Source organism: Microcaecilia unicolor, chromosome 13 (genome assembly GCF_901765095.1).
Source record: "Microcaecilia unicolor chromosome 13, aMicUni1.1, whole genome shotgun sequence".
Classification (NCBI taxonomy): Eukaryota; Metazoa; Chordata; class Amphibia; order Gymnophiona; family Siphonopidae; genus Microcaecilia; species Microcaecilia unicolor.
In genome coordinates, this window is record NC_044043.1 from 40,339,577 (window position 1) to 40,364,408 (window position 24,832).

The 24,832-nt window shown below is 50.4% G+C and overlaps 1 protein-coding gene across 1 annotated transcript in view; it reads left to right on the top strand.

The window, feature by feature from the left end:
• The window catches only part of NUP88 (nucleoporin 88), an 88,837-nt gene that overhangs the window by 45,696 nt on the left and 18,309 nt on the right, over positions 1-24,832 (top strand). The window contains exon 11 of the mRNA XM_030222558.1: positions 14,720-14,881. Within this exon, the coding sequence (XP_030078418.1) occupies positions 14,720-14,881 (162 nt within the window). The remainder of the gene's footprint in view (positions 1-14,719; positions 14,882-24,832) is intronic.

A 24,832-nucleotide genomic window follows, 5' to 3' on the forward strand; every position in this document is an offset into this window, starting at 1 on the left:
CAGACGCTTGGGTGCTGGAAGTCATCAGAGACGGCTACAAGCTAGAGTTCTGCCGACCCTTAAGAGACGGGTTTGTACTCTCTCCCTGCAAGTCTCCGGTCAAAGCTGTGGTAGTGCAGCAGACCTTGGACAACCTGATCCGCCTGGGTGCGGTCATTCCGGTGCCAGAAAATCAGCTTGGCAAGGGGCGTTACTCCATTTACTTTGTGGTACCAAAGAAAGGAGGTTCTGTACGGCCTATCCTCGACCTCAAAGGGGTCAATCGGGCCTTGAAAGTTCGGCACTTTCGCATGGAGACTCTCCGCTCTGTTATAGCGGCAGTGAAGGCAGGGGAGTACCTGGCATCCTTGGACATCAAGGAAGCGTACTTGCATATTCCCATCTGGCCTCCTCATCAACGCTTTCTGCGTTTTGCAGTCCTGGGCCGACACTTCCAGTTCAGAGCCCTCCCGTTCGGGTTGGCTACTGCTCCGCGGACCTTCTCCAAAGTAATGGTGGTCATCGCGGCCTTCCTGAGGAAGGAAGGAGTACAAGTCCATTCTTATCTGGACGACTGGTTGATCCGAGCCCCCTCTTATGCAGAGTGCGGCAAAGCTGTGAACCGGGTGGTTGCTCTTTTGAGCTCCCTGGGGTGGATCATCAACTGGGAGAAAAGCCAGCTGCGCCCAACTCAGTCCCTGGAGTATCTGGGAGTTCGATTCGACACCCAAGTGGGCAGAGTTTTCCTGCCAGACAATCGGATTGTCAAGCTTCAGGCTCAGATGGACCAGTTCCTAGTAGCCTCTCCTCTTCGGGCTTGGGACTATGTGCAGCTGTTGGGCTCTATGACGGCCACGATGGAAGTAGTGCCCTGGGCCAGGGCTCATATGAGACCACTACAACACTCTCTGCTGCAGCGCTGGACTCCGATGTCGGAGGATTATGCTGTGCGCCTTCCCTTGGACCCAGCAGTGCGCAAGGCGCTGAGCTGGTGGACGCAGACAGACAAGTTGTCTGCAGGAATGCCTCTGGTGACCCCGGAGTGGATTGTCGTCACGACGGACGCCTCTTTGTCGGGCTGGGGAGCCCACTGCTTGGGAAGGACAGCGCAGGGGCTCTGGTCTCCTGCAGAGGCAAAGTGGTCTATCAACCTCCTGGAACTCAGAGCCATTCGGTTGGCGCTTTTGGAGTTCATCCCGGTACTGGCGATGAAGCCTGTACGGGTCCTGTCGGACAATGCCACGGCTGTGGCCTATGTCAACCGCCAGGGAGGTACCAAGAGCGCCCCTCTAGCCAAGGAGGCCATGAATCTATGCCAGTGGGCGGAAGCGAACCTGGAACAGCTGTCAGCGGCCCACATTGCCGGAGTCATGAATGTCAAGGCGGACTTTCTCAGTCGCCATACTTTGGAGCCCGGAGAGTGGCAGCTATCTGCTCAGGCGTTCTTGGACATCACGAAGCGCTGGGGCCAGCCGAGCCTAGATCTGATGGCGTCATCGGCCAATTGCCAAGTGCCGCGCTTTTTCAGCAGAGGACGGGACCCTCGATCTCTGGGAGTAGATGCTCTTCTCCAACAGTGGCCGACACAAGAGCTTCTCTATGTGTTCCCGCCCTGGCCCATGTTGGGCAGGGTGCTAGACCGGGTGGCAAAGCATCCAGGCCGGATAATCCTGGTGGGTCCGGATTGGCCCAGACGTCCCTGGTATGCGGACTTGATCAGGCTCTCAGTCGACGATCCTCTGCGGCTGCCAGTGGAGCAGGGCGTGTTACATCAGGGTCCCGTGGTGATGGAGGATCCCTCCCCCTTTGGTCTTACGGCCTGGCTATTGAGTGGCAGCGGCTGAGAAAGAAGGGCTTCTCAGACAAGGTCATCGCCACTATGCTGAGAGCGAGGAAGCGCTCTACTTCTACGGCTTACGCCAGGGTTTGGCGTACCTTTGCAGCGTGGTGTGAAGCAGGCTCACTTTCTCCATTTACTGCTCCAATTTCTTCAGTGCTGGCATTCCTGCAAGAAGGTCTGGAGAAAGGCCTGTCGCTCAGTTCCCTGAAAGTCCAGGTAGCGGCTCTGGCTTGCTTCAGGGGCCGCCTGAAGGGTGCTTCCCTGGCTTCGCAGCCAGATGTGGTGCGTTTTCTCAAGGGAGTTAATCACCTGCGCCCTCCTCTGCACTCAGTGGTGCCTGCGTGGAATCTCAACCTGGTGCTAAGAGCCTTGCAGAAGCCGCCTTTTGAACCCTTGTCGAGGGCATCTCTGAAAGACCTGACGTTGAAAGCAGTCTTTTTGGTGGCTATCACTTCAGCCAGAAGAGTTTCCGAGCTCCAGGCACTCTCATGTCGAGAGCCTTTTCTGCAGTTCACTGAGGCAGAAGTGACTATTCGCACAGTGCCTTCCTTCCTGCCCAAGATTGTTTCTCGCTTCCATATGAATCAGCAGCTCTGTCTCCCTTCCTTTCGTAGGGAGGACTACCCAGAGGAATACTCTGCTCTCAAATATCTGGATGTGAGACGAGTTATCATCAGATACTTGGAAGTGACCAATGATTTCCGGAAATCGGATCATCTGTTTGTCCTGTTTGCAGGTCCTCGTAAGGGTCTGCAGGCTGCTAAGCCTACAGTGGCAAGATGGGTCAAGGAAGCCATTGCAGCGGCTTATGTGGCCGCGGGGAAGGTGCCGCCTATCCAGCTGAAGGCTCATTCCACTAGAGCTCAGGCGGCCTCGATGGCAGAGGCCGGGTCCATCTCCTTGGCAGAGATATGCAAGGCGGCAACTTGGGCTTCGGCCCATACATTCTCCAAGCATTACCGCTTGACTGTGGCTGCTCGGGCGGAGGCCCGGTTTGGAGCTTCAGTGTTGCGGTCAGGGATTTCTATGTCCCGCCCTGGGTGAGTACTGCTTCGGTACATCCCACCAGTCTATGGATTGATCAGCTTGATGATATGGAAGGTAAAATTATGTATCATACCTGATAATTTTCTTTCCATTAATCATAGCTGATCAATCCATAGCCCCTCCCAGATATCTGTACTGTTTATATTCCGGTTGAATTTTAGGTTCAAGTTTAGTCTTCAGTTCCTGTTCAGGAGGACTTCGTGTTCAAGTTTTTTCACTTGGATTCTTCAAGAGTTGAGACGAGTTTGTGTTACAGTGAGCTGCTGCATTCCTCTCCCCTCCGTTTTACGGGGCTGGATTGAGACTTAAATTCTGCCGGCACTCCCTCCCGCTTCGTGCGGCTGTAGGGCAGCTTTGTACCCCTCCCGCTTCGGCGGTGTTAGGGTCAGTCAGCTCCTCCCGCGGTTGCGGTTGCAGGATAAGCCAGATCCCCCCGCATTGGCGGGGTGGTGTCCCTCCCCCGCTCCGCGGGGATGAGCTGGACGGATTCCCCTCCCCCACTTGTGTGGGGATGAGCTGGGTTAATTCCCCTCCCCCGTTTCGGCGGTGGTGAGCTGGGCAGTGTGTCCCTTTGTGGGTGTAATTCTCTAAGTGCTGAGTCCTGCGGATGGAGCTTTGATATCGACATACTGAGGAGTTTCCGGCAGCACATGACCACATATAGGGAGGCAAAAGTTTGCTCTCTATCTCCACCTGCTGGTAGATGGACACAACCCACCAGTCTATGGATTGATCAGCTATGATTAATGGAAAGAAAATTATCAGGTATGATACATAATTTTACCTTTCCAAACACACTAATCTATGTTTTGCAGTGTAAACATATTGCGTCCTTTATAAAATCACTGGTTGTCTATATTTTGCTGTTCCATGTGGTGCCATAGGTTTACAAAATCACATTGTGCTGACTGTTACATAATATGACACATGCCATGTGCCCCTGGTGTGTTGATGTGCTGAAAAATGTTTTGGGGCCAAATCTTTTCGTATTTCATGCATGTTGTAGTATTTCAGGGTAATGATACTGAGCATTGCTAATGTGGCCTTGCCGTTGGGCAGTCTTCTTTGCAGCAAAGGCATTTGAATGATCAGTACCATTACATCCCAAGGATCAGTTCAGACTTGTGTGTTATGCCTGTCTACCAGCAGATGGAGATAGAGTATGTCAGAGCTCTGTCTTAAAGGCTAATGTGCAGCTGCTCTCAATCAGTATGTTCTATCTCTAGCATGTAATAGATGCCTACTTGTGCAGCTCTGTGACTGAAACTTGTTGAGGGCTCCTGAACTGCTATTTCCATATCATCAAGCTGATCAATCCATAGACTGGTGGGTTGTGTCCATCTACCAGCAGGTGGAGATAGAGAGCAAACTTTTGCCTCCCTATATGTGGTCATGTGCTGCCGGAAACTCCTCAGTATGTTCTCTATCTCAGCAGGTGGTGGTCACACACAGCAGCAGCTCTGGCTAGGCCTCCAAGCCTAATTTTTAGGTTTTGTTGAGTGCCTGGGGTTGAGGGCTCTTTTGAGCAAGTGCAAACCTGGTGGTGCCAGGTCCCTCCTTTTCTCCCCCCTCCCGCTGGCTCCATTTAAAAAAAAAAAAAAAAAATTTTGAACGTCCTTAAAGGCGTTTATTTCGACGTTTATTTAAGCGTCTATTGCAGCTACTCACTGGGACACCAGGTCGTTACAACTCGGAGCGGACAGCAGGTAATTTTTACCTTTTTATAGCGGGCAGGGGGTTCCCCGATTCTTCTCCTCGTGGCATATGGCGTCGGAGGGCGAGGGCGCAAAGGGTCGCTCCCCGGGTCGCTTGAGCGCTTCTAGAGGGGATGCGGGGGTCTTAAAGCCTGATTCGCCCTTGTTGGGTGACAGTTTCGTGACCGATGAATGTCCCGGTCCTTCCTCCGGCGTGGCGGTTTTTCCCGCCATAAACGCCCATCCCCCGCTCCTCGCCTCCGCCATCTTGGCCGGCCACGCGGCTCGGACGGCTTCTTCTTGGGCCGCCCTTGAGGTTGGAGACATTAATGCCATGAACGCCCTTAATTTGGGCGACGGCACAGAAGCGGCTAAAGTTAAGAGCCGTTCTTCCCGCGCGGCTCCTTCGCGGAGTTTCGCGCCGGACGCCATTTTGGATGCGCAGCATGTCTCTCCCCCGCTATTGCGAGCGCCGGTTGAGGGTGCGTCTAGGGCTGTTGCCCAGGCTGCGGAAGTGCACAGTCTGGGGGGTTTCTCCCCCGAGTTTGTTTTGCTGCTGCATCAGGCCTTCCTCATGCACAACGCTGCCCCTGCTCCCTCGTCTGGTAAAGAGGTTGAGGTTCCCAGAGGTAAACGCCCTCGGGTTGATTCCCAGGCCTTGGAGGAATTTGTCTCCTCCGATGTAGATGAGGGCAGCGTGTCTGAGGTCTCCCAACAGTCCTTTGCGGATTCCTTGGAGGAGACGGATCCCCGCTCGGATGGAGCGGATGACCCCTCTGCAGCGCGGCTTTTTAGCCCAGAGGATTTGCCCAACCTGTTGTTACAGGCCATGGGCACTTTGAAGATTTCCTCTCCGGAGGACGTCTCTCCCTCAGCCCCTGTTGGCTCTGCCATTATGCTGGGGTCGAAGCGCCCGCCTAGAACCTTCCACGTGCATGATGCCATGCACACCTTAATTTCGGCTCAATGGGATGTCCCAGAAGCGAGCCTTAAAGTGGCTAGGGCTATGTCCCGCCTCTATCCTTTGGCTGTGAGTGAACGTGAGGCCTATCTGTGGCCTACCGTGGATTCTTTAATCACTGCGGTGACTAAGAAAACGGCGTTGCCGGTGGAAGGTGGCACGGCCCTAAAGGACGCCCAAGACAGAAGATTGGAGGCGGCCTTAAGGTCGTCCTTTGAGGCGGCTGCTTTAAGTTTGCAGGCCTCAGTTTGCGGCTCCTATGTGGCCAGGGCGTGCCTGACTATGGTGCAGCGGGCTTCCCCCTCGGATCATTCCTTGAGGGCTGATTGGCCGACCCTGGAATCGGGCTTAGCCTATTTGGCAGACTTGCTGTATGATGTCTTGAGGGCCTCAGCGAAAGGCATGGCTCAGACAATCTCTGCGCGGCGGTGGCTTTGGCTGAAACATTGGTCTGCTGACCACGCCTCTAAATCCCGCCTGGCTAGGTTGCCTTTTAAAGGCAAGCTGCTCTTTGGGGTCGAGCTGGACAAAATCGTGACCGATCTCGGCACGTCTAAGGGCAAGAAATTACCAGAGGTCAGGGCTCGGGCTAGTACTCGTCCCGGTACCTCCAGAGGACGGTTGCAGGAAGCCCGTCGGTACCGCCCGGGCAAGTCGGGTTCCTCTGCCCCCTCTTCCTTCAAGAGGAATTTCTCCCCCAAGCAGCATTCCTTTCGCAGAGACCGCCGTCCCGGAGGTGCTCCCTCCGGTCCTCCCCCAGGGTCTCGTACCCAATGTCGGGGTCTTGGTCCACGCCCCAGTGCAGATTGGAGGACGGCTGTCCTCGTTTCTGGGCGAGTGGACCACAATAACTTCAGACGCGTGGGTGCTGGAAGTCATCAGAGACGGCTACAAACTAGAGTTCTGCCAGCCCTTAAAAGACGGGTTTGTACTCTCTCCCTGCAAGTCTCCGGTCAAAGCTGTGGCAGTGCAGCAGACCTTGGACAATCTGATCCGCCTGGGCGCGGTCGTTCCAGTGCCAGAAAGTCAGCTTGGCAAGGGACGTTACTCCATTTACTTTGTGGTACCAAAGAAAGGAGGTTCTGTCCGGCCTATCCTCGACCTCAAAGGGGTCAATCGGGCCTTGAAAGTGCGGCACTTTCGCATGGAGACTCTCCGCTCTGTTATAGCGGCAGTGAAGGCAGGAGAGTTCCTGGCATCCTTGGACATCAAGGAAGCGTACCTGCATATTCCCATCTGGCCTCCTCATCAACGCTTTCTGCGTTTTGCAGTCCTGGGTCGACACTTCCAGTTCAGAGCCCTCCCTTTCGGGTTGGCTACTGCTCCGCGGACCTTTTCCAAAGTAATGGTGGTCATCGCGGCCTTCCTACGAAAGGAAGGGGTACAAGTCCATCCTTATCTGGATGACTGGTTGATCCGAGCCCCCTCTTATGCAGAGTGCGGCAAAGCTGTGGACCGGGTAGTTGCTCTTTTGAGCTCCCTGGGATGGATCATCAACTGGGAGAAGAGCCAGCTGCGCCCGACTCAGTCCCTGGAGTACCTGGGAGTTCGATTCGACACCCAAGTGGGCAGAGTGTTCCTGCCAGACAATCGGATTGTCAAACTTCAGGCTCAGGTGGACCAGTTCCTAGTAGCCTCTCCCCTTCGGGCTTGGGACTATGTGCAGCTGTTGGGCTCTATGACTGCCACGATGGAAGTAGTGCCCTGGGCCAGGGCTCATATGAGACCACTTCAACACTCTTTGCTGCAGCGCTGGACTCCGATGTCGGAGGATTATGCTGTGCGCCTTCCCTTGGACCCAGCAGTGCGCAAGGCGCTGAGCTGGTGGATACAGACAGACAAGTTGTCTGCGGGAATGCCTCTGGTGACCCCAGAGTGGATTGTCGTCACGACGGACGCCTCGTTGTCGGGCTGGGGAGCCCACTGCTTGGGAAGGACAGCGCAGGGGCTCTGGTCTCCTGCAGAGGCAAAGTGGTCTATCAACCTCTTGTAACTCAGAGCCATTCGGTTGGCACTTTTGGAGTTCATCCCGGTACTGGTGTTGAAGCCTGTACGGGTCCTGTCGGACAATGCCACGGCTGTGGCCTATGTCAACCGCCAGGGAGGTACCAAGAGCGCCCTTCTAGCCAAGGAGGCTATGAATCTTTGCCAGTGGGCGGAAGCGAACCTGGAGCAGCTTTCAGCGGCCCACATTGCCGGAGTCATGAATGTCAAGGTGGACTTTCTCAGTCGCCATACCTTGGAGCCCGGAGAGTGGCAGCTATCTGCTCAGGCGTTCTTGGACATCACGAAGCGCTGGGGCCAGCCGAGCCTAGATCTGATGGCGTCATCGGCCAATTGCCAAGTGCCGCGCTTTTTCAGCAGAGGACGGGACCCTCGATCCCTGGGAGTAGATGCTCTTCTCCAACAGTGGCCGACACAAGAGCTTCTCTATGTGTTCCCGCCCTGGCCCATGTTGGGCAGGGTGCTAGACCGGGTGGCAAAGCATCCCGGCAGGGTAATCCTGGTGGGTCCGGATTGGCCCAGGCGTCCCTGGTATGCGGACTTGATCAGGCTCTCAGTCGACGATCCTCTGCGGCTGCCAGTGGAGCAGGGCCTGTTACATCAGGGTCCCGTGGTGATGGAGGATCCCTCCCCCTTTGGTCTTACGGCCTGGCTATTGAGCGGCAGCGTCTGAGGAAGAAGGGCTTCTCAGACAAGGTCATCGCCACTATGCTGAGAGCGAGGAAGCGCTCTACTTCTACTGCTTACGCCAGGGTTTGGCGTATCTTTGCAGCGTGGTGTGAAGCAGGCTCACTTTCTCCCTTCACTGCTCCAATTTCTTCAGTGTTGGCGTTCCTGCAAGAAGGTCTGGAGAAAGGCCTGTCGCTCAGTTCCCTTAAAGTCCAGGTAGCGGCTCTGGCTTGCTTCAGGGGCCGCCTGAAGGGTGCTTCCCTGGCTTCGCAGCCAGATGTGGTGCGCTTTCTCAAGGGAGTTAATCACCTGCGCCCTCCTCTGCACTCAGTGGTGCCTGCGTGGAATCTCAACCTGGTACTAAGAGCATTGCAGAAGCCGCCTTTTGAACCCTTGTCGAGGGCATCTCTGAAAGACCTGACGTTGAAAGCAGTCTTTTTGGTGGCTATCACTTCAGCCAGAAGAGTTTCCGAGCTCCAGGCGCTCTCATGTCGAGAGCCTTTTCTGCAGTTCACTGAGGCAGGAGTGACTATTCGCACAGTGCCTTCCTTCCTGCCCAAGATTGTTTCTCGCTTCCATGTGAATCAGCAGCTCTGTCTCCCTTCCTTTCGTAGGGAGGGCTACCCAGAGGAGTACTCTGCTCTTAAATATCTGGATGTGAGACGAGTCATCATCAGATACTTGGAAGTGACCAATGATTTCCGGAAATCGGATCATCTGTTTGTCCTGTTTGCAGGTCCTCGTAAGGGTCTGCAGGCTGCTAAGCCTACAGTGGCAAGATGGGTCAAGGAAGCCGTTGCAGCGGCTTATGTGGCCGCGGGGAAGGTGCCGCCTATCCAGCTGAAGGCTCACTCCACGAGAGCTCAGGCGGCCTCGATGGCAGAGGCCGGATCCGTCTCCTTGGAAGAGATATGCAAGGCGGCAACTTGGGCTTCGGCTCATACATTCTCCAAGCATTACCGTTTGACTGTGGCTGCACGGGCGGAGGCCCGGTTTGGAGCTTCAGTGTTGAGGTCAGGGATTTCAATGTCCCGCCCTGGGTGAGTACTGCTTCGGTACATCCCACCAGTCTATGGATTGATCAGCTTGATGATATGGAAGGTAAAATTATGTATAATCATACCTGATAATTTTCTTTCCATTAATCATAGCTGATCAATCCATAGCCCCTCCCAGATATCTGTACTGTTTTTATTCTGGTTGCATTTCAGGTTCAAGTTTAGTCTTCAGTTACTTCAGAAAGACTTCGTGTTCAAGTTTTTTCACTTGGATTCTTCAAGAGTTAAGACGAGTTTGTGTTACAGTGAGCTGCTGCATTCCTCTCCCCTCCGTTTTACGGGGCTGGATTGAGACTTAAAATTCTGCCGGCACTCCCTCCCGCTTCGTGCGGCTGTAGGGCAGCTTTGTACCCCTCCCGCTTCGGCGGTGTTAGGGTCAGTCAGCTCCTCCCGCGGTTGCGGTTGCAGGATAAGCCAGATCCCCCCGCATCGGCGGGTGTGGTGTCCCTCCTCCGCTCCGCGGGGATGAGCTGGACGGATTCCCCTCCCCCACTTGTGTGGGGATGAGCTGGGTTAATTCCCCTCCCCCGTTTCGGCGGTGGTGAGCTGGGCAGAGTGTCCCTTCGTGGGTGTAATTCTCTAAGTGCTGAGTCCTGCGGATGGAGCTTTGATATCGACATACTGAGGAGTTTCCGGCAGCACATGACCACATATAGGGAGGCAAAAGTTTGCTCTCTATCTCCACCTGCTGGTAGATGGACACAACCCACCAGTCTATGGATTGATCAGCTATGATTAATGGAAAGAAAATTATCAGGTATGATTATACATAATTTTACCTTCTTGGTTCGGTTGAGTGGAGGGATGTAAGGCTGCACTATTAAAGCAGTATGTGGATTCACATCTGGGGTGCCAGGTTCCATCTCATCTGTCCCCCTGCCGTGTTCTCCTTCCTACTTAAGATTTTTTTTTTAAAGTGGATTCTTGCCTTACCGACACAATTTTGTCTGCAGGAACTTTTCAGGCTTTGCCGCAGCAATTACACAGGGCCTGTGAGCCTTGGAAGCTATGGTAATTTTAGCTCAAAGAGGGGAGGTTTGGGTGAGTAATGCTTTCTCATGCTCTTTATGGCGGCTGAGTTAGCAAAGCGCTGTTCATGGTGTGGGAGCCGCCAAACAGCATTGGATCAATGCACTGTGTGCGCGCGCACAGATTTCTGACATACTGGATCTCCCTTCCCAGATCATAAGTAACCTCCGAGATGAACAGCAGCAAAAGGATGTTTTGGTGGGCTCTGCTTCCCCTTCAGATTGCGTGTTGGCAGTAGCGGCTATTTTATCTGCCTTAACACATTTCTCTTCTCCTTTTGTGGCTACTATTTCTTCTTCTCCTGCAGACCTCTCTCAGAACGTAAGAATAGACCAGGGAGTTGTAGCAGCTCCATTTTCACCTGAATTTGTATTATTGTTACATTGGGCATACTTGATTAAAAGGTTTCAGCCTGCAAGTGACTTAGCACTCCCTCAGAGTATCACTCTTCTAAGAGACGTAGAGTGGAGCAATTGAGGGATATAGATTAAATTTCAGTAGCCTCTGGCTGTGATTCTGAACCTGCCCTTTCAGTGGCTTCTGGCCAATCCTTTTCTGGCACTATTCTGGAGGGTGATGTTGCTGAAGACCCTACTGCAGCCAGGCTTTTCCACAGGGAAGAACTTATTGCTCTTATCACTAAGGATCTATAAATTTTAAATATTTCCTCTTCATCTGCTCACGTTCCTTCATCTTTTTTTTTTTTTTTGTTGAAAATCTGTTTATTAACAAGTAGCATAGAACAAAGCGTGATCATTGATTCAACATTATAAAAAATAGAAAGTAAACAAGATAAAATGTCACAAGAATTACAGAACTGACTGTTACAACAAGGCTTTGCTGAACCACTCATTGTTTTGTGTACAAGACTAGGACAGAAAGTCCCCTTCCTAACACCCACCCAACTATTCCCCCCCCCCCCATCCCATGTCCAGGAGCTACTGAGCTATAACAGAGACAGAGTAGAAGCAGGGACAGAGATATGGGGCGCATTGGGCAACCGCCTCATACAGCGCTTCCATAATTCTCCATATTCTTGAGATGCCCGGTGGGCCAGAGCAGATAACCTCTAGCCCTCCCACTCAGCCATCTGTTTCAGACTGTTATACCACTGCTCCATAGGTGGGGTCAGCTGGCCAACCCAATGCTGTAAAATTACTTTTTTGGCCAGAATTAAAGCTAGCAGGACAAATTTACATTGGTGGCTGGAGAATCGTTGTCTAACTAAATTGGTGTCTGAGCTCATTAGCAGGACCCCGTATGACCACTCATACGAATCATCCAAAATATTTTCCAAAACAGCAATGACACTGGGCCAAAATTTCTGAAGCGAAGAGGGAAATACGGCTAGCGCAAGCGGAATTAAAAATGGCTAAACATGTAAAGAGAGGTGAGAAGACCTTTTTCAGATATATTGAAGAAAGGAGAAAAGATAGGAATGGAATTGCAAGACTGAAAGATAATGAGAATGGCTATGTGGAGAGTGATGAGAATAAAGAGAATTACTTCTCTTCGGTGTTCACGGAGGAAAATCCTGGAGAAGGACTGCGGTTGGCTGCCGAGGGAATATCTGGGAATGGAGTGGATACTGCGCTGTTTACAGAAGAAAGAGTTTATAAACAGCTGGAGAATCTGAAGGTGGACAAAGCTATGGGGCCAGATGGGATACATCCCAGGATATTGAGGGAGCTCAGAGAGGTCCGGGCGGGACCTCTTAAAGATTTATTTAATAGATCTTTAGAGATGGGAGAGGTTCCGTGAGATTGGAGACAAGTGGATGTGGTCCTTCTTCACAAAAGTGGATACGGAGAAGAAGTGGGAAACTACAGACCAGTAAGTCTCAGGTCGGTAGTAGGAAAAATAATGGAGTCGCTGCTGAAAGAAAGGATAGTTAACTTTCTAGAAGCCAACGGGTACAGGACCCAAGGCAACATGGCTTTACCAAAGGAAAATCCTGCCAAACAAATCTTATTGATTTCTTGATTGGGTGACCAAAGACCTGGATGAAGGATGTGTGGTAGATGTAATCTACTTGGATTTCAGCAAAGCCTTTGATGCGTTCTCCTACAGAAGACTCATGAATGAGCTGAAAGGGCTGAACTTTGGACGAAAAGTGATGAACTGAATAGGAAACTGGTTGACCGACAAGTGGCAGAGGTTGGTGTTTAATGGAATCCGCTCGAAGGTGAGCAGTAGAGTTCCTCAGGGGTCGGTGCTGGTGACGATTCTGTTTAATATATTTGTGGAAGATATTGCTGAAGGGTTGGAAGGAAAGGTTTGCCTTTTTGTGGATGATACGAAGATAGCCAATAGAGTGGATACCCTGGAGGGTGTAGAAACAATGAGAAGGGATCTCCAAATGTTAGGAGAATGGTTGAGGGTCTGGCAGTTAAAATGTAATTGTCTGTATTATACTTTATACCAGTCTAATCATAAATAGCTTTTTATGTAACTTTTATATAAAATTATTTTTTGTGCTCAGTGTGTATTAAAGTGCCTTCCACCTTTTGTCATGGTGTTAATTACGAGCACTCCAATTTATAACATCATAGCACCAGATCCCTGCCTCTCTGCCTTAGTATATTAACTCTTAGGTTGTTTCATTTGCTGTACCAGTTCTCACAGTCTCTACCCAAATAAATCAGTTCATTGGTCATTAGTTGTACTTACCTTCTGGCAGTGATTCAGTGCTTGGGTGCCGTTAACATGTCATGAACAAATCCCGTGTTATCCTTATAATCCTTGCTGTGCATTCTAATTGATCCCATTCATCTTGTTCCCAACACAGAACTGTGTTTCGCTATACAGCATTTTCAAGAGAACAAGCTAGTAACCTATATTGGACGGCTGTTCCCGGTGGGACATCAACAGGTTCCCAGAACGCGGTGTGGAGAACCTTCGAACACTGGTGCACAGAAGGCAACATTTCTCCTTTTAGTTTATCTCTAGTGCGGATTCTGGCATTCTTACAAGAAGGTTTTAGAAAAGAGCTAGCTTTTAATTCTTTTAAAGTGCAGGTTACTGCTCTTGCCTTTTTTCAAGGACACCTTCATAATTCCTCCTTCGTTAGGGGTGTTAATCACTTGAATCCTCTTCATAGACCCATTTGCCCGGAATGGAATCTGAATTTAGTGTTGATGGCTCTTCTAAGATCTCTCTTTGATCTTCTCCACAAGGCTACTGAAGGATCTCACTTTAAAGGCAGTGTTTCTTGTGGCCATGGCTTCAGCTAGGCGTGTTTCTGAACTTCAGACCTTGTCTTGTAAAGACCTGTTTCTCCGTTTTTCAGAAGCCGGAGCTACAGTCAGGACAGTTCCTTTGTTTCTGGCCAAGGTAATTTTCTTCTTTCCATTTCATTCAACCTGTCTATCTCCCTTTCGCAAGGATGATTCCTAGTAGTTTCTGGATGTTTGTTGGGTGCTTCTCTGTTATCTGGAAGTTACCAATGATTTCTAATGTTCACATCATCTTTTTATTCTTCTTTCATGTGTTTGGAAGGGTATGAAAACCTCTAAAGCCACTATTGCCCATTGGCTTAAGGACACTATATTTTCTACCTATATCCTGGTGGGTGCCTCTGAGTATTAAGACTCACTCTACAAGAGTGCTTTCTACTACTTTGGCGGAAGCGCAAATCATTTCTGTTGATGAGATTTTACAGTCAGTTATGTTATCGTCTCAGCACGCTTTTTTTTTGTGTTATTGCTTGGATGTTGTTGCGAGAATAGAAGCTTCCTTTGGTGTTTTGATGTTTTCAGTGGGGTTTTTTGTCCCATCCAATTTGAGGACTGCTTTTATACATCCCATGTCTGGACTGATTCTTGGGACGTAATGGAAGGAAAAAATTAGCTCTTACCTGCTAATTTTCTTTCCTTTAGTCCCAAAGGATCAGTCCAGAACCCACCCTTCTCAGTAGGCATTGCTTTAAGAATCCTTTCAGGTTTAATCTGTTTCTTCTTTTTCCTTGTTGATTTTTACCTACTTTAATAAGGAGGCAGGAGTTACAAAGTCCTCATTACTTCACTGCTTAGATTTCAAAATACTGGCTTGGGAGGAGCTGCACAGTAGCCTTTAAAGCAGAGCTCTGCTATGTTTTTTTCCTCTCTCTCTATTTGTCGGTAGATAGGCATAACCCACAAGTCTGGACTGATCCTTTCGGACTAAAGGAAAGAAAATTAGCAGATAAGAACTAATTTTCCCTTTTTGCTGTCTGAAATCAAAACACTTGATTTTTGAGTTAGTTGTTTTATAAATCTGGCTGATCTTTTTTCAGCAGAGTGTATTAAATTTTATACAAGGTATGTTCACAGTTTAACAGTAGCAAACTATTTTAAACATTATTACACAGTTTTTCTAGGACAATATAATGTTACCTGTTTGGCAGTTTGTAATATGTTTGGGATTTTTTTTTTTTTTGCGGTGATTCTTGTATCTGAAGAACTATGATTCGCCCCGCTTCGCCACCACTTCTTTGCTCCCAGCAGACAGACAGTAGCATCACAGCATCTCCACTGAGGATCCTGGCTGAATCTCAGGATTCCTTTGAGAAGCACATTCGTAGCATTCTGATTCGCAGCTCAGCCAATCCTGTACTTCTGAAGTAAGTGCACTTTTTCTATTGCTTGTTAGTTTAGTTTATTAGAAAATTTACTATACCACCATGACATCTTAAAACAGGATAACTAGGCAGTTTACAACAACTGCCGTCATTTACTGTGTTACTTTTTAAATAACTGTGTGAGAAAATATGGCACAAGGCAATGAGACCAGGGTCATACATGAATGCCTAGTTTATTTAAGATGAAGTAGCAAAGGATCATTTTTGTAATCGCTAGAAATTTGATTTTCCATTTTGGTATAATTGATAATTGGTGATATTTTGTTACTTCCTCCATAAAAGTGTTGGGAATTATAATTTGATGACATCATGTAATTATAGGAGCATTCCAGATGTATTTTGTGGATGCACTTTTGCTACCGCCAGATGGTTGTATACTGTTACTGTATTGTTTTGTCATCAATAAAAATCGTTGAAATATATAAGATGAAGTAGCATGGTCTAGACGGATGCTGCCTTTTGTATTGTGACCTTTAGAAAGGTGGCAGTGCAGGTAATTTTGAATGTATAGTCACATGCATTTACGCAGCTCCTTTCTTCCAGGCAGAGTTCCAGGATGATTTGCAAAGTAGAGTATGCGTTGACCCTTTGTGACTAAATAAAATTAGTTAAAAGAAAACAAAGTAGTTTGGTATGATAATGGTCCTATAAGGCTAGCAAACGTTTAAAATTCCAAGTTTTAGAAGTATCTTTTGTATAACAGTCAGACAAAACCTTCCAGAGGAGTAGCCATGTTAGTCTGTATAAGCAAAAAAAACAAAACAGATGCTGGTGTCATCTTACAAACAAATTTATTGCGGCAGAAGCTTTCCAGAACAAGAGTCCAGTACATCACTTCTGATGAAACAACTCTTATCCTCGAAAGCTTCTGATTTAAAACATTGGTTAGTCATTGTAAAAAGAAGTGATAAATCATCTAATATAATAAAACGCACCGTGAACGTTCTGAAGCCAACGTTCTGTGAAGCCGGAAACTTGAAGCCGGAAGCCTGAGTTCTGTGAAGCCGGAAACTTGAAGCCGGAAGCCTGAAGCCTTGAAGCCTGAAGCCTTGAAGCCATCTGACGTCACTCCCAGGCTGAGGCTGAAGGGTTCAGCCTGCCGTCTCTGCCCCGCCCTCGCGACAAAACAAACAAATCCGGAAGCAAAACGTCAGGGAAGGAGGCGGCGCTCCCGACGTCTAGCCTTCCCTTCGCTGTGTTCCGCCTTCAAAACAAGGCGGAACACAGCGAAGGGAAAGCTAGACGTCGGGAGCGCCGCCTCCTTCCCTGACGCTTCGCTGCACGAACCGCCACGGAGGTAAAGTTAAAAAGAATAATAAAAAAAAAAAGGATGCATGGATGCGAAGGGGGGGGGGGGGAGAAGAGGGCGGGCCAGGCTGGGACATGGGAGAGAGCGTAGCATGGATGCGAGGGGGTGGGGGGGAACATGGAAGGGCGAGAGGGGACTTGCTGGAAAAGGATGAATGGAGGCGGCAGGGGACAGAGGAGCATGGATGGGCATGGATTGGGAGGGCAGGACTCAGGGAGAGAGGGAAATTGCTGGATAGGGAAAAATGGAGGGGCCAGGTGACAGATGAGCATGGATGGGCATGGATTGCAAGGGCAGGACTCAGGGAGAGGGGAATTGCTGGATAGGGATGAATGGAGGGGACAGATGGGCATGGATGGATATGGATTGCAGAGCAGGCCTCAGGCAGAGAGGGGAAATGCTGGATAGGGAAAAATGGAGGGACCAGGTGACAGAGGAGCATGGATGGGCATGGATTGGAAGGGCAGGACTCAGGGAGAGGGGAATTGCTGGATAGGGATGAATGGAGGGGACAGATGGGCATGGATGGATATGGATTGCAGAGCAGGCCTCAGGCAGAGAGGGGAAATGCTGGATAGGGAAAAATGGAGGGACCAGGTGACAGAGGAGCATGGATGGGCATGGATTGGAAGGGCAGGACTCAGGGAGAGGGGAATTGCTGGATAGGGATGAATGGAGGGGACAGATGGGCATGGATGGATATGGATTGCAGAGCAGGCCTCAGGCAGAGAGGGGAAATGCTGGATAGGGAAAAATGGAGGGGCCAGGTGACAGAGGAGCATGGATGGGCATGGATTGGAAGGGCAGGACTCAGGGAGAGGGGAATTGCTGCATAGGGATGAATGGAGGGGACAGATGGGCATGGATGGATATGGATTGCAGGGCAGGCCTCAGGCAGAGAGGGGAAATGCTGGATAGGGATGAATGGAGGGGGCAGGTGACAGACAAACATGGATGGCCATGGATTGGGAGGGCAGGGCTCAGGGACAGAGGGGAATTGCTGGAAAAGGATGAATGGAGGGGGCAGGGGACAGCTGGCCATGGATTGGGAGGGCACGGCTCACACTCTCTCTCTCATATACAATGTCTTTCTGACTCTCACTCTCACACACTCTGTCTCACACTGTATCACATTCACTCTCTATGTGCCACACAGTCACTCACACACTCGCTTGGTCTCATACACTCACTCAAACAGAGAATCTGTGTCTCACACACACTCTCTCTCTCGCCCACACACACACACTCTCACTCACACTGTGTCTCACATACACACTTGCACACACTCTCATTCTCACACACACACTCTCTCACAAACACACTCACACCCAGACTCACGCTCTCTCTCACACAATCACACTTTCACTCTGACTCTCAAACAGTCACTCTCACATACACTCTCCCAAACATACACACTCCGAGGAAAACCTTGCTAGCGCCCGTTTCATTTGTGTCAGAAACGGGCCTTTTTTACTAGTAAAAAATAAAAACATAAAAGTAAAAAAGATAAGAATAAAAATACAATAAAACTTACAAGTTAGATGTAAAAAAACCAGCCTAAACCATGTAGTAGCCTAGAATGAACAAGATATAAAATAGAATTTTTATTTCTAAACCATCTTCATCCAAGGCAGTAGCTCAAAAAAACATACATAATAAAAGAGAAAACACAAACAAAACATTTTCCACCGCTAAAGAGTCTTTGTAACACAAATCAAAAAGCAATATGGCTTCAATTGCTAATATGCTTTAATGCACATTAACATATGTTAATCTGAGTTAAACGGATAGTTAGTACATAATGCAATTTAACACAAATTTAACACTTGTTAATTGGTTGTTAGTAAATGAGGCCCTTAGATTATACGTCAAGAAAGAAGCACAAAGGGCTTTCAAGTATGGAACCAGTACACTTTATTAATGACCCAACACAGCCGTTTTTTGGTGTAAATCAATCCTGCCTTAGGGGTCAGTCTAAAATATAAACAAAAATGACATCAAACTCTACATTCAATAATAAAAACTCTACATAAAATTACAATAAGATAATCTATGAACTGTACTTTGACCAAAATAACAAATATTAAACTCCAATGACATATGAATTATAATATACACAATCAGAGATTTATGAAAACAAATGTATGCCTAATTATGATGATACTTGTCCAAGTGATGTGATAAACAAAAAGTGGATATGAATTGAATAGAGTGTGAAATAAATATGAAATATAACTGATATGATGTTTATCCACTCCTACCCTAGCTGCGATATTTATCCATCTCTCTGACCTCATGTGCACCTTTCTTTAAATCCGTCACCTTAGTTTCTAACTCCTCTTACTCTCTTACCTATCTATGTGTTCCATTATGTATTGTGTTGACATTGTAATGTAGCATACTATGCCATACTTTTGTATTTGAATATTTTACTGCTGTAATTGTCTATTGCTCATGTTTGATTTATTGTTATTGCACACCACCTTGAGTGAATTCCTTCAAAAGGCAATAAATAAAATAATGAAAGTAAAACATGGTGAGGACAAAAAACAAGCACACCCACAATACAAGAACTAAGCAACACAAAATACTAGAATAGTTGCTCACAGTATAATGGTGTGTCACAATGAAAATCTGTTCTTGCAAGATTTTACTCAAATTTTAGTATAACACCGTGAATCAAAAGTGCCTATAATTCAGCAACAATAAAAATACATATTCTCATCTAAACAGACCACAATAGACAGTGCTGGTATCGCAGTGCTCGTACTAATCTGCTTGGAATTTCAGGGGATTACGTAGGCTATAAATTCTGGAATAATTAAATTCTCCGAGGACAAGCAGGCTGCTTGTTCTCACTGATGGGTGACGTCCATGGCAGCCCCTCCAATCGGAACACTTCCTAGCAAAGTCCTTTGCTAGTCCTCGCGCGCCGATGCGCACCGCGCATGCGCGGCCGTCTTCCCGCCCGAACCGGCTCGTGCCGGCCAGTCTTCTTTTGTCCGCGCTCGGTACGGTCGTGTTTCGCCGTTCGCGCCCCAAAGTTGACCTCGCGCGTCGTTTATCGACTTCGTTCTACAAAAAAAAAAAAAGGTGTCGGAAGGAGACCTTTATGGTTTTCTCCCTTCCCGTACTTCTAGTTTTGCCCCGGTAAGTTTTCTTTCGTCGTTGGGGTAGGCCCTATTTAGGCCTCAGTCGAAGTTTTTCTTCCCCCTATTTTTGTGGTGCCATTTTCGCCATTTCGAGTTTTGATCTCGCCGGCGCGATTTTTCCGCCCATGACATCAAAGTCTTCCAGCGGCTTCAAGAAGTGCACCCAGTGCGCCCGGGTAATCTCGCTCACTGACAGGCACGCGTCGTGTCTTCAGTGTCTGGGGGCTGGGCACCGCCCTCAGGCCTGTAGTCTGTGTTCTCTTTTGCAAAAGCAGACTCAGGTAGCGAGATTAGCCCAGTGGAACGTTTTGTTCTCGGGCTCTTTGTCGGCATCGGCATCGGGAGTATCGACTGCTTCGACGTCGTCGGCGCCCGGACCTTCATCCTCGCGCCCGATTGCATCGAGTGCATCGAGGCATCGGCCCTCTGCATTGGGGCGACATCGGAGGGCTGCGTCGGCGTCGGTGGTATCGAGACCTCCTCGTCTGCTGATGTCGTCGGACGGTGGTGCTTCGTCTGGAGTGCAGGTGAGGGCTGTCCATTCCCCTGCTGGTGGCGGTGAGCCTTCGGGTGGGTCTCCCCCTACCCTGAGGGCTCCTGCAGTACAGCCCCCCCCCCGAGACCGACCTTCTTCGGCCTTGGCCCCGAGGAAGAGACGGCTGGATTCTACGTCCTCCTCGTCGGTGCCGGGAAGCTCCGGTGACGTGCTTCGTTCCAAAAAATCGAAGACGCATCGTCACCGGTCCCCTTCCCGTGTCGGCACCGAGAGCTCTGGGTCGCCAAGGGAGTCGGCACCCAGTAAGCATCGGCACCGAGAGGACCGCTCGCCCTCTGTTCAAGAGGTGTCGATGCGCTCCCCTTTGGACAGCCCGGAACAGCCTCCACGCCCGGAACAGGTTCTGACATCGACTCCTGCATCGGCTTCCATGTCTTTTTCCACAGCCGCTCTGCACGAGAGCCTCCGGGCCGTTCTCCCAGAGATCCTGGGAGAGCTGTTGCGCCCTACCCCTCCGGTACCGGGGGTGCTTGCGCCACCAGTACCGTCGAGCGAGGCGCTGGCTGGCCCATTGTCCGGGGTGAGGTCTCCGACATCGGTGCCGCTTGCGGTACCGAGTGCGGTAGCCTCCCAGGAAGACTGCCCGACCACGTCGGCGGAGGGAGCTTCGCCGGTGCGGGCGAGGGAGTCTACCTCACGACGCTCCCACCGTGGCCGTGGTTCCACGGAGTCGAGCCGGGCACGGTTGCAGACACAGGTCCGTGAACTTGTGTCTGACACCGATGGTGAGGCCTCGTGGGAAGAGGAAGAGGACATCAGATATTTCTCTGACGAGGAGTCTGAGGGTCTTCCTTCTGATCCCACTCCCTCTCCTGAAAGGCAGCTTTCTCCTCCTGAGAGCCTGTCTTTCGCTTCCTTTGTCCGGGAGATGTCTACGGCCATCCCCTTCCCGGTGGTTGTGGAGGACGAGCCCAGGGCTGAAATGTTTGAGCTCCTGGACTATCCTTCTCCACCTAAGGAAGCGTCCACAGTACCCATGCATCATGTCCTCAAAAAGACATTGCTGGCGAACTGGACCAAGCCTCTAAGTAATCCCCACATTCCCAAGAAGATCGAGTCCCAGTACCGGATCCATGGGGACCCAGAGCTGATGCGCACTCAGTTGCCTCATGACTCTGGAGTTGTGGATTTGGCCCTAAAGAAGGCCAAGAGTTCTAGGGAGCATGCTTCGGCGCCCCCGGGCAAGGACTCTAGAACCTTGGACTCCTTTGGGAGGAAGGCCTACCATTCTTCTATGCTCATGGCCAAGATTCAGTCCTACCAGCTCTACACGAGCATACACATGCGGAACAATGTGCGGCAATTGGCGGGCTTGGTGGACAAGCACCCCCCTGAGCAAGCCAAGCCATTTCAGGAGGTGGTCAGGCAGCTGAAGGCGTGCAGAAAATTCCTGGCCAGAGGGGTGTATGACACCTTTGATGTTGCGTCCAGGGCCGCTGCTCAAGGTGTGGTGATGCGCAGACTCTCATGGCTGCGTGCCTCCGACCTGGAGAATAGAATCCAGCAGCGGATTGCGGACTCGCCTTGCCGTGCGGATAATATTTTTGGAGAAAAAGTCGAGCAGGTGGTAGAGCAGCTCCACCAGCGGGACACCGCATTCGACAAGTTCTCCCGCCGGCAGCCTTCAGCCTCTACCTCTACAGGTAGAAGATTTTTTTGGGGAAGGAAGACTGTTCCCTACTCTTCTGGCAAGCGTAGGTACAATCCTCCTTCTCGACAGCCTGCGGCCCAGGCTAAGCCCCAGCGCGCTCGCTCTCGTCAGCAGCGTGCGCCTCAGCAAGGCCCCTCGGCTCCCCAGCAAAAGCAAGGGACGAGCTTTTGACTGGCTCCAGCAGAGCATAGCCGGCATCCAAGTGTCAGTGCCGGGCAACCTGCCAGTCGGAGGGAGGTTGAAAGCTTTTCACCTAAGGTGGCCTCTCATAACCTCCGATCAGTGGGTTCTCCAAATAGTCCGGCAAGGATACACCCTCAATTTGGCCTCAAAACCTCCAAATTGTCCACCGGGAGCTCAGTCTTACAGCTTCCAACACAAGCAGGTACTTGCAGAGGAACTCTCCGCCCTTCTCAGCGCCAATGCGGTCGAGCCCGTGCCATCCGGGCAAGAAGGGCTGGGATTCTATTCCAGGTACTTCCTTGTGGAAAAGAAAACAGGGGGGATGCGTCCCATCCTAGACCTAAGGGCCCTGAACAAATATCTGGTCAAAGAAAAGTTCAGGATGCTTTCCCTGGGCACCCTTCTTCCCATGATTCAGGAAAACGATTGGCTATGCTCTCTGGACTTGAAGGACGCCTACACTCACATCCTGATACTGCCAGCTCACAGACAGTATCTGCGATTTCAGCTGGGCACACGTCACTTCCAGTACTGTGTGCTACCCTTTGGGCTCGCCTCTGGGCCGGAGTGTTCACGAAGTGCTTGGCTGTAGTAGCAGCGGCACTTCGCAGACTGGGGGTACACGTGTTTCCATATCTCGACGATTGGCTGGTGAAGAACACATCCGAGGCAGGAGCTCTGCAGTCCATGCAGATGACTATTCGCCTCCTGGAGCTACTGGGGTTTGTGATAAATTATCCAAAGTCCCATCTTCTCCCAGTGCAGAACCTCAAATTCATAGGAGCTCTGCTGGATTCTCGGATGGCTCGCGCCTATCTCCCAGAGACGAGAGCCAACAACTTGTTGTCCCTCATCTCGCGGGTGCGAGCGTCCCAGCAGATCACAGCTCGGCAGATGTTGAGATTGCTGGGCCACATGGCCTCCACAGTTCATGTGACTCCCATGGCCCGCCTTCACATGAGATCTGCTCAATGGACCCTAGCTTCCCAGTGGTTTCAGGCTGCTGGGGATCTAGAAGACGTGATCCACCTGTCCACGGGTTTTCTCAAATCCCTGTATTGGTGGACGATTTGGTCCAGTTTGACTCTGGGACGTCCTTTCCAAATTCCTCAGCCACAAAAAGTGCTGACCACGGATGCGTCTCTCCTGGGGTGGGGAGCTCACGTCGATGGGCTTCACACCCAAGGAAGCTGGTCCCTCCAGGAACGCGATCTGCAGATCAATCTTCTGGAGTTACGAGCGATCTGGAACGCTCTGAAGGCTTTCAGAGATCGGCTGTCCCACCAAATTATCCAAATTCAGACAGACAACCAGGTTGCCATGTATTATGTCAACAAGCAGGGGGGGCACCGGATCTCGCCCCCTGTGTCAGGAAGCCGTCAGCATGTGGCTCTGGGCTCGCCGTCAAGGCATGGTACTCCAAGCCACATATCTGGCAGGCGTAAACAACAGTCTGGCCGACAGGTTGAGCAGGATTATGCAACCTCACGAGTGGTCGCTCAACTCCCGTGTAGTGCGACAGATCTTCCAGGTGTGGGGCACCCCCTTGGTAGATCTCTTCGCATCTCGAGCCAACCACAAAGTCCCTCAGTTCTGTTCCAGGCTTCAGGCCCACGGCAGACTGGCATCGGATGCCTTCCTCCTGGACTGGGGGGAGGGTCTGCTGTATGCTTATCCTCCCATACCTCTGGTGGGGAAGACTTTGTTGAAACTCAAGCAAGACCGAGGCACCATGATTCTGATTGCTCCTTTTTGGCCGCGTCAGATCTGGTTCCCTCTTCTTCTGGAGTTGTCCTCCGAAGAACCGTGGAGATTGGAGTGTTTTCCGACCCTCATCACACAGGACGAAGGGGCGCTTCTGCATCCCAACCTCCGGTCCCTGGCTCTCACGGCCTGGATGTTGAGAGCGTAGTCTTTGCCTCTTTGGGTCTGTCAGAGGGTGTCTCCCGCATCTTGCTTGCTTCCAGGAAAGATTCCACTAAGAGGAGTTACTTCTTTCTATGGAGGAGGTTTGCCGTCTGGTGTGACAGCAAGGCCCTAGATCCTCGCTCTTGTCCTACACAGACCCTGCTTGAATACCTTCTGCACCTGTCTGAGTCTGGTCTCAAGACCAACTCTGTAAGGGTTCACCTTAGTGCAATCAGTGCATACCATTACCGTGTGGAAGGTAAGCCAATCTCAGGACAGCCTTTAGTTGTTTGCTTCATGAGAGGTTTGCTTTTGTCAAAGCCCCCTGTCAAGCCTCCTACAGTGTCATGGGATCTCAATGTCGTTCTCACCCAGCTGATGAAACCTCCTTTTGAGCCACTGAATTCCTGCCATCTGAAGTACTTGACCTGGAAGGTCATTTTCTTGGTGGCAGTTACTTCAGCTCGTAGAGTCAGTGAGCTTCAGGCCCTGGTAGCCCAGGCCCCCTACACCAAATTTCATCATAACAGAGTAGTCCTCCGCACTCACCCTAAGTTCTTGCCAAAGGTTGTGTCGGAGTTCCATCTGAACCAGTCAATTGTCTTGCCAACATTCTTTCCCCGTCCTCATTCCTGCCCTGCTGAACGTCAGCTGCACACATTGGACTGCAAGAGAGCATTGGCCTTCTATCTGGAGCGGACACAGCCCAACAGACAGTCCGCCCAATTGTTTGTTTCTTTTGATCCCAACAGGAGGGGAGTGGCTGTGGGAAAACGCACCATATCCAATTGGCTAGCAGATTGCATTTCCTTCACTTACGCCCAGGCTGGGGCTGGCTCTTGAGGGTCACGTCACGGCTCATAATGTTAGAGCCATGGCAGCGTCGGTAGCCCACTTGAAGTCAGCCACTATTGAAGAGATTTGCAAAGCTGCGACGTGGTCATCTGTCCACACATTCACATCTCATTACTGCCTGCAGCAGGATACCCGACGCGACAGTTGGTTCGGGCAGTCAGTGCTTCAGAATCTGTTCGGGGTTTAGAATCCAACTCCACCCCCCTAGGCCCATGTTTGTTCTGTTCCAGGCTGCACTCTTAGTTGGTAAATTTTTTAGGTCAATCTCAGTTATGTCCTCGCCGTTGCGAGGCCCAATTGACCATGGTTGTTGTTTTGA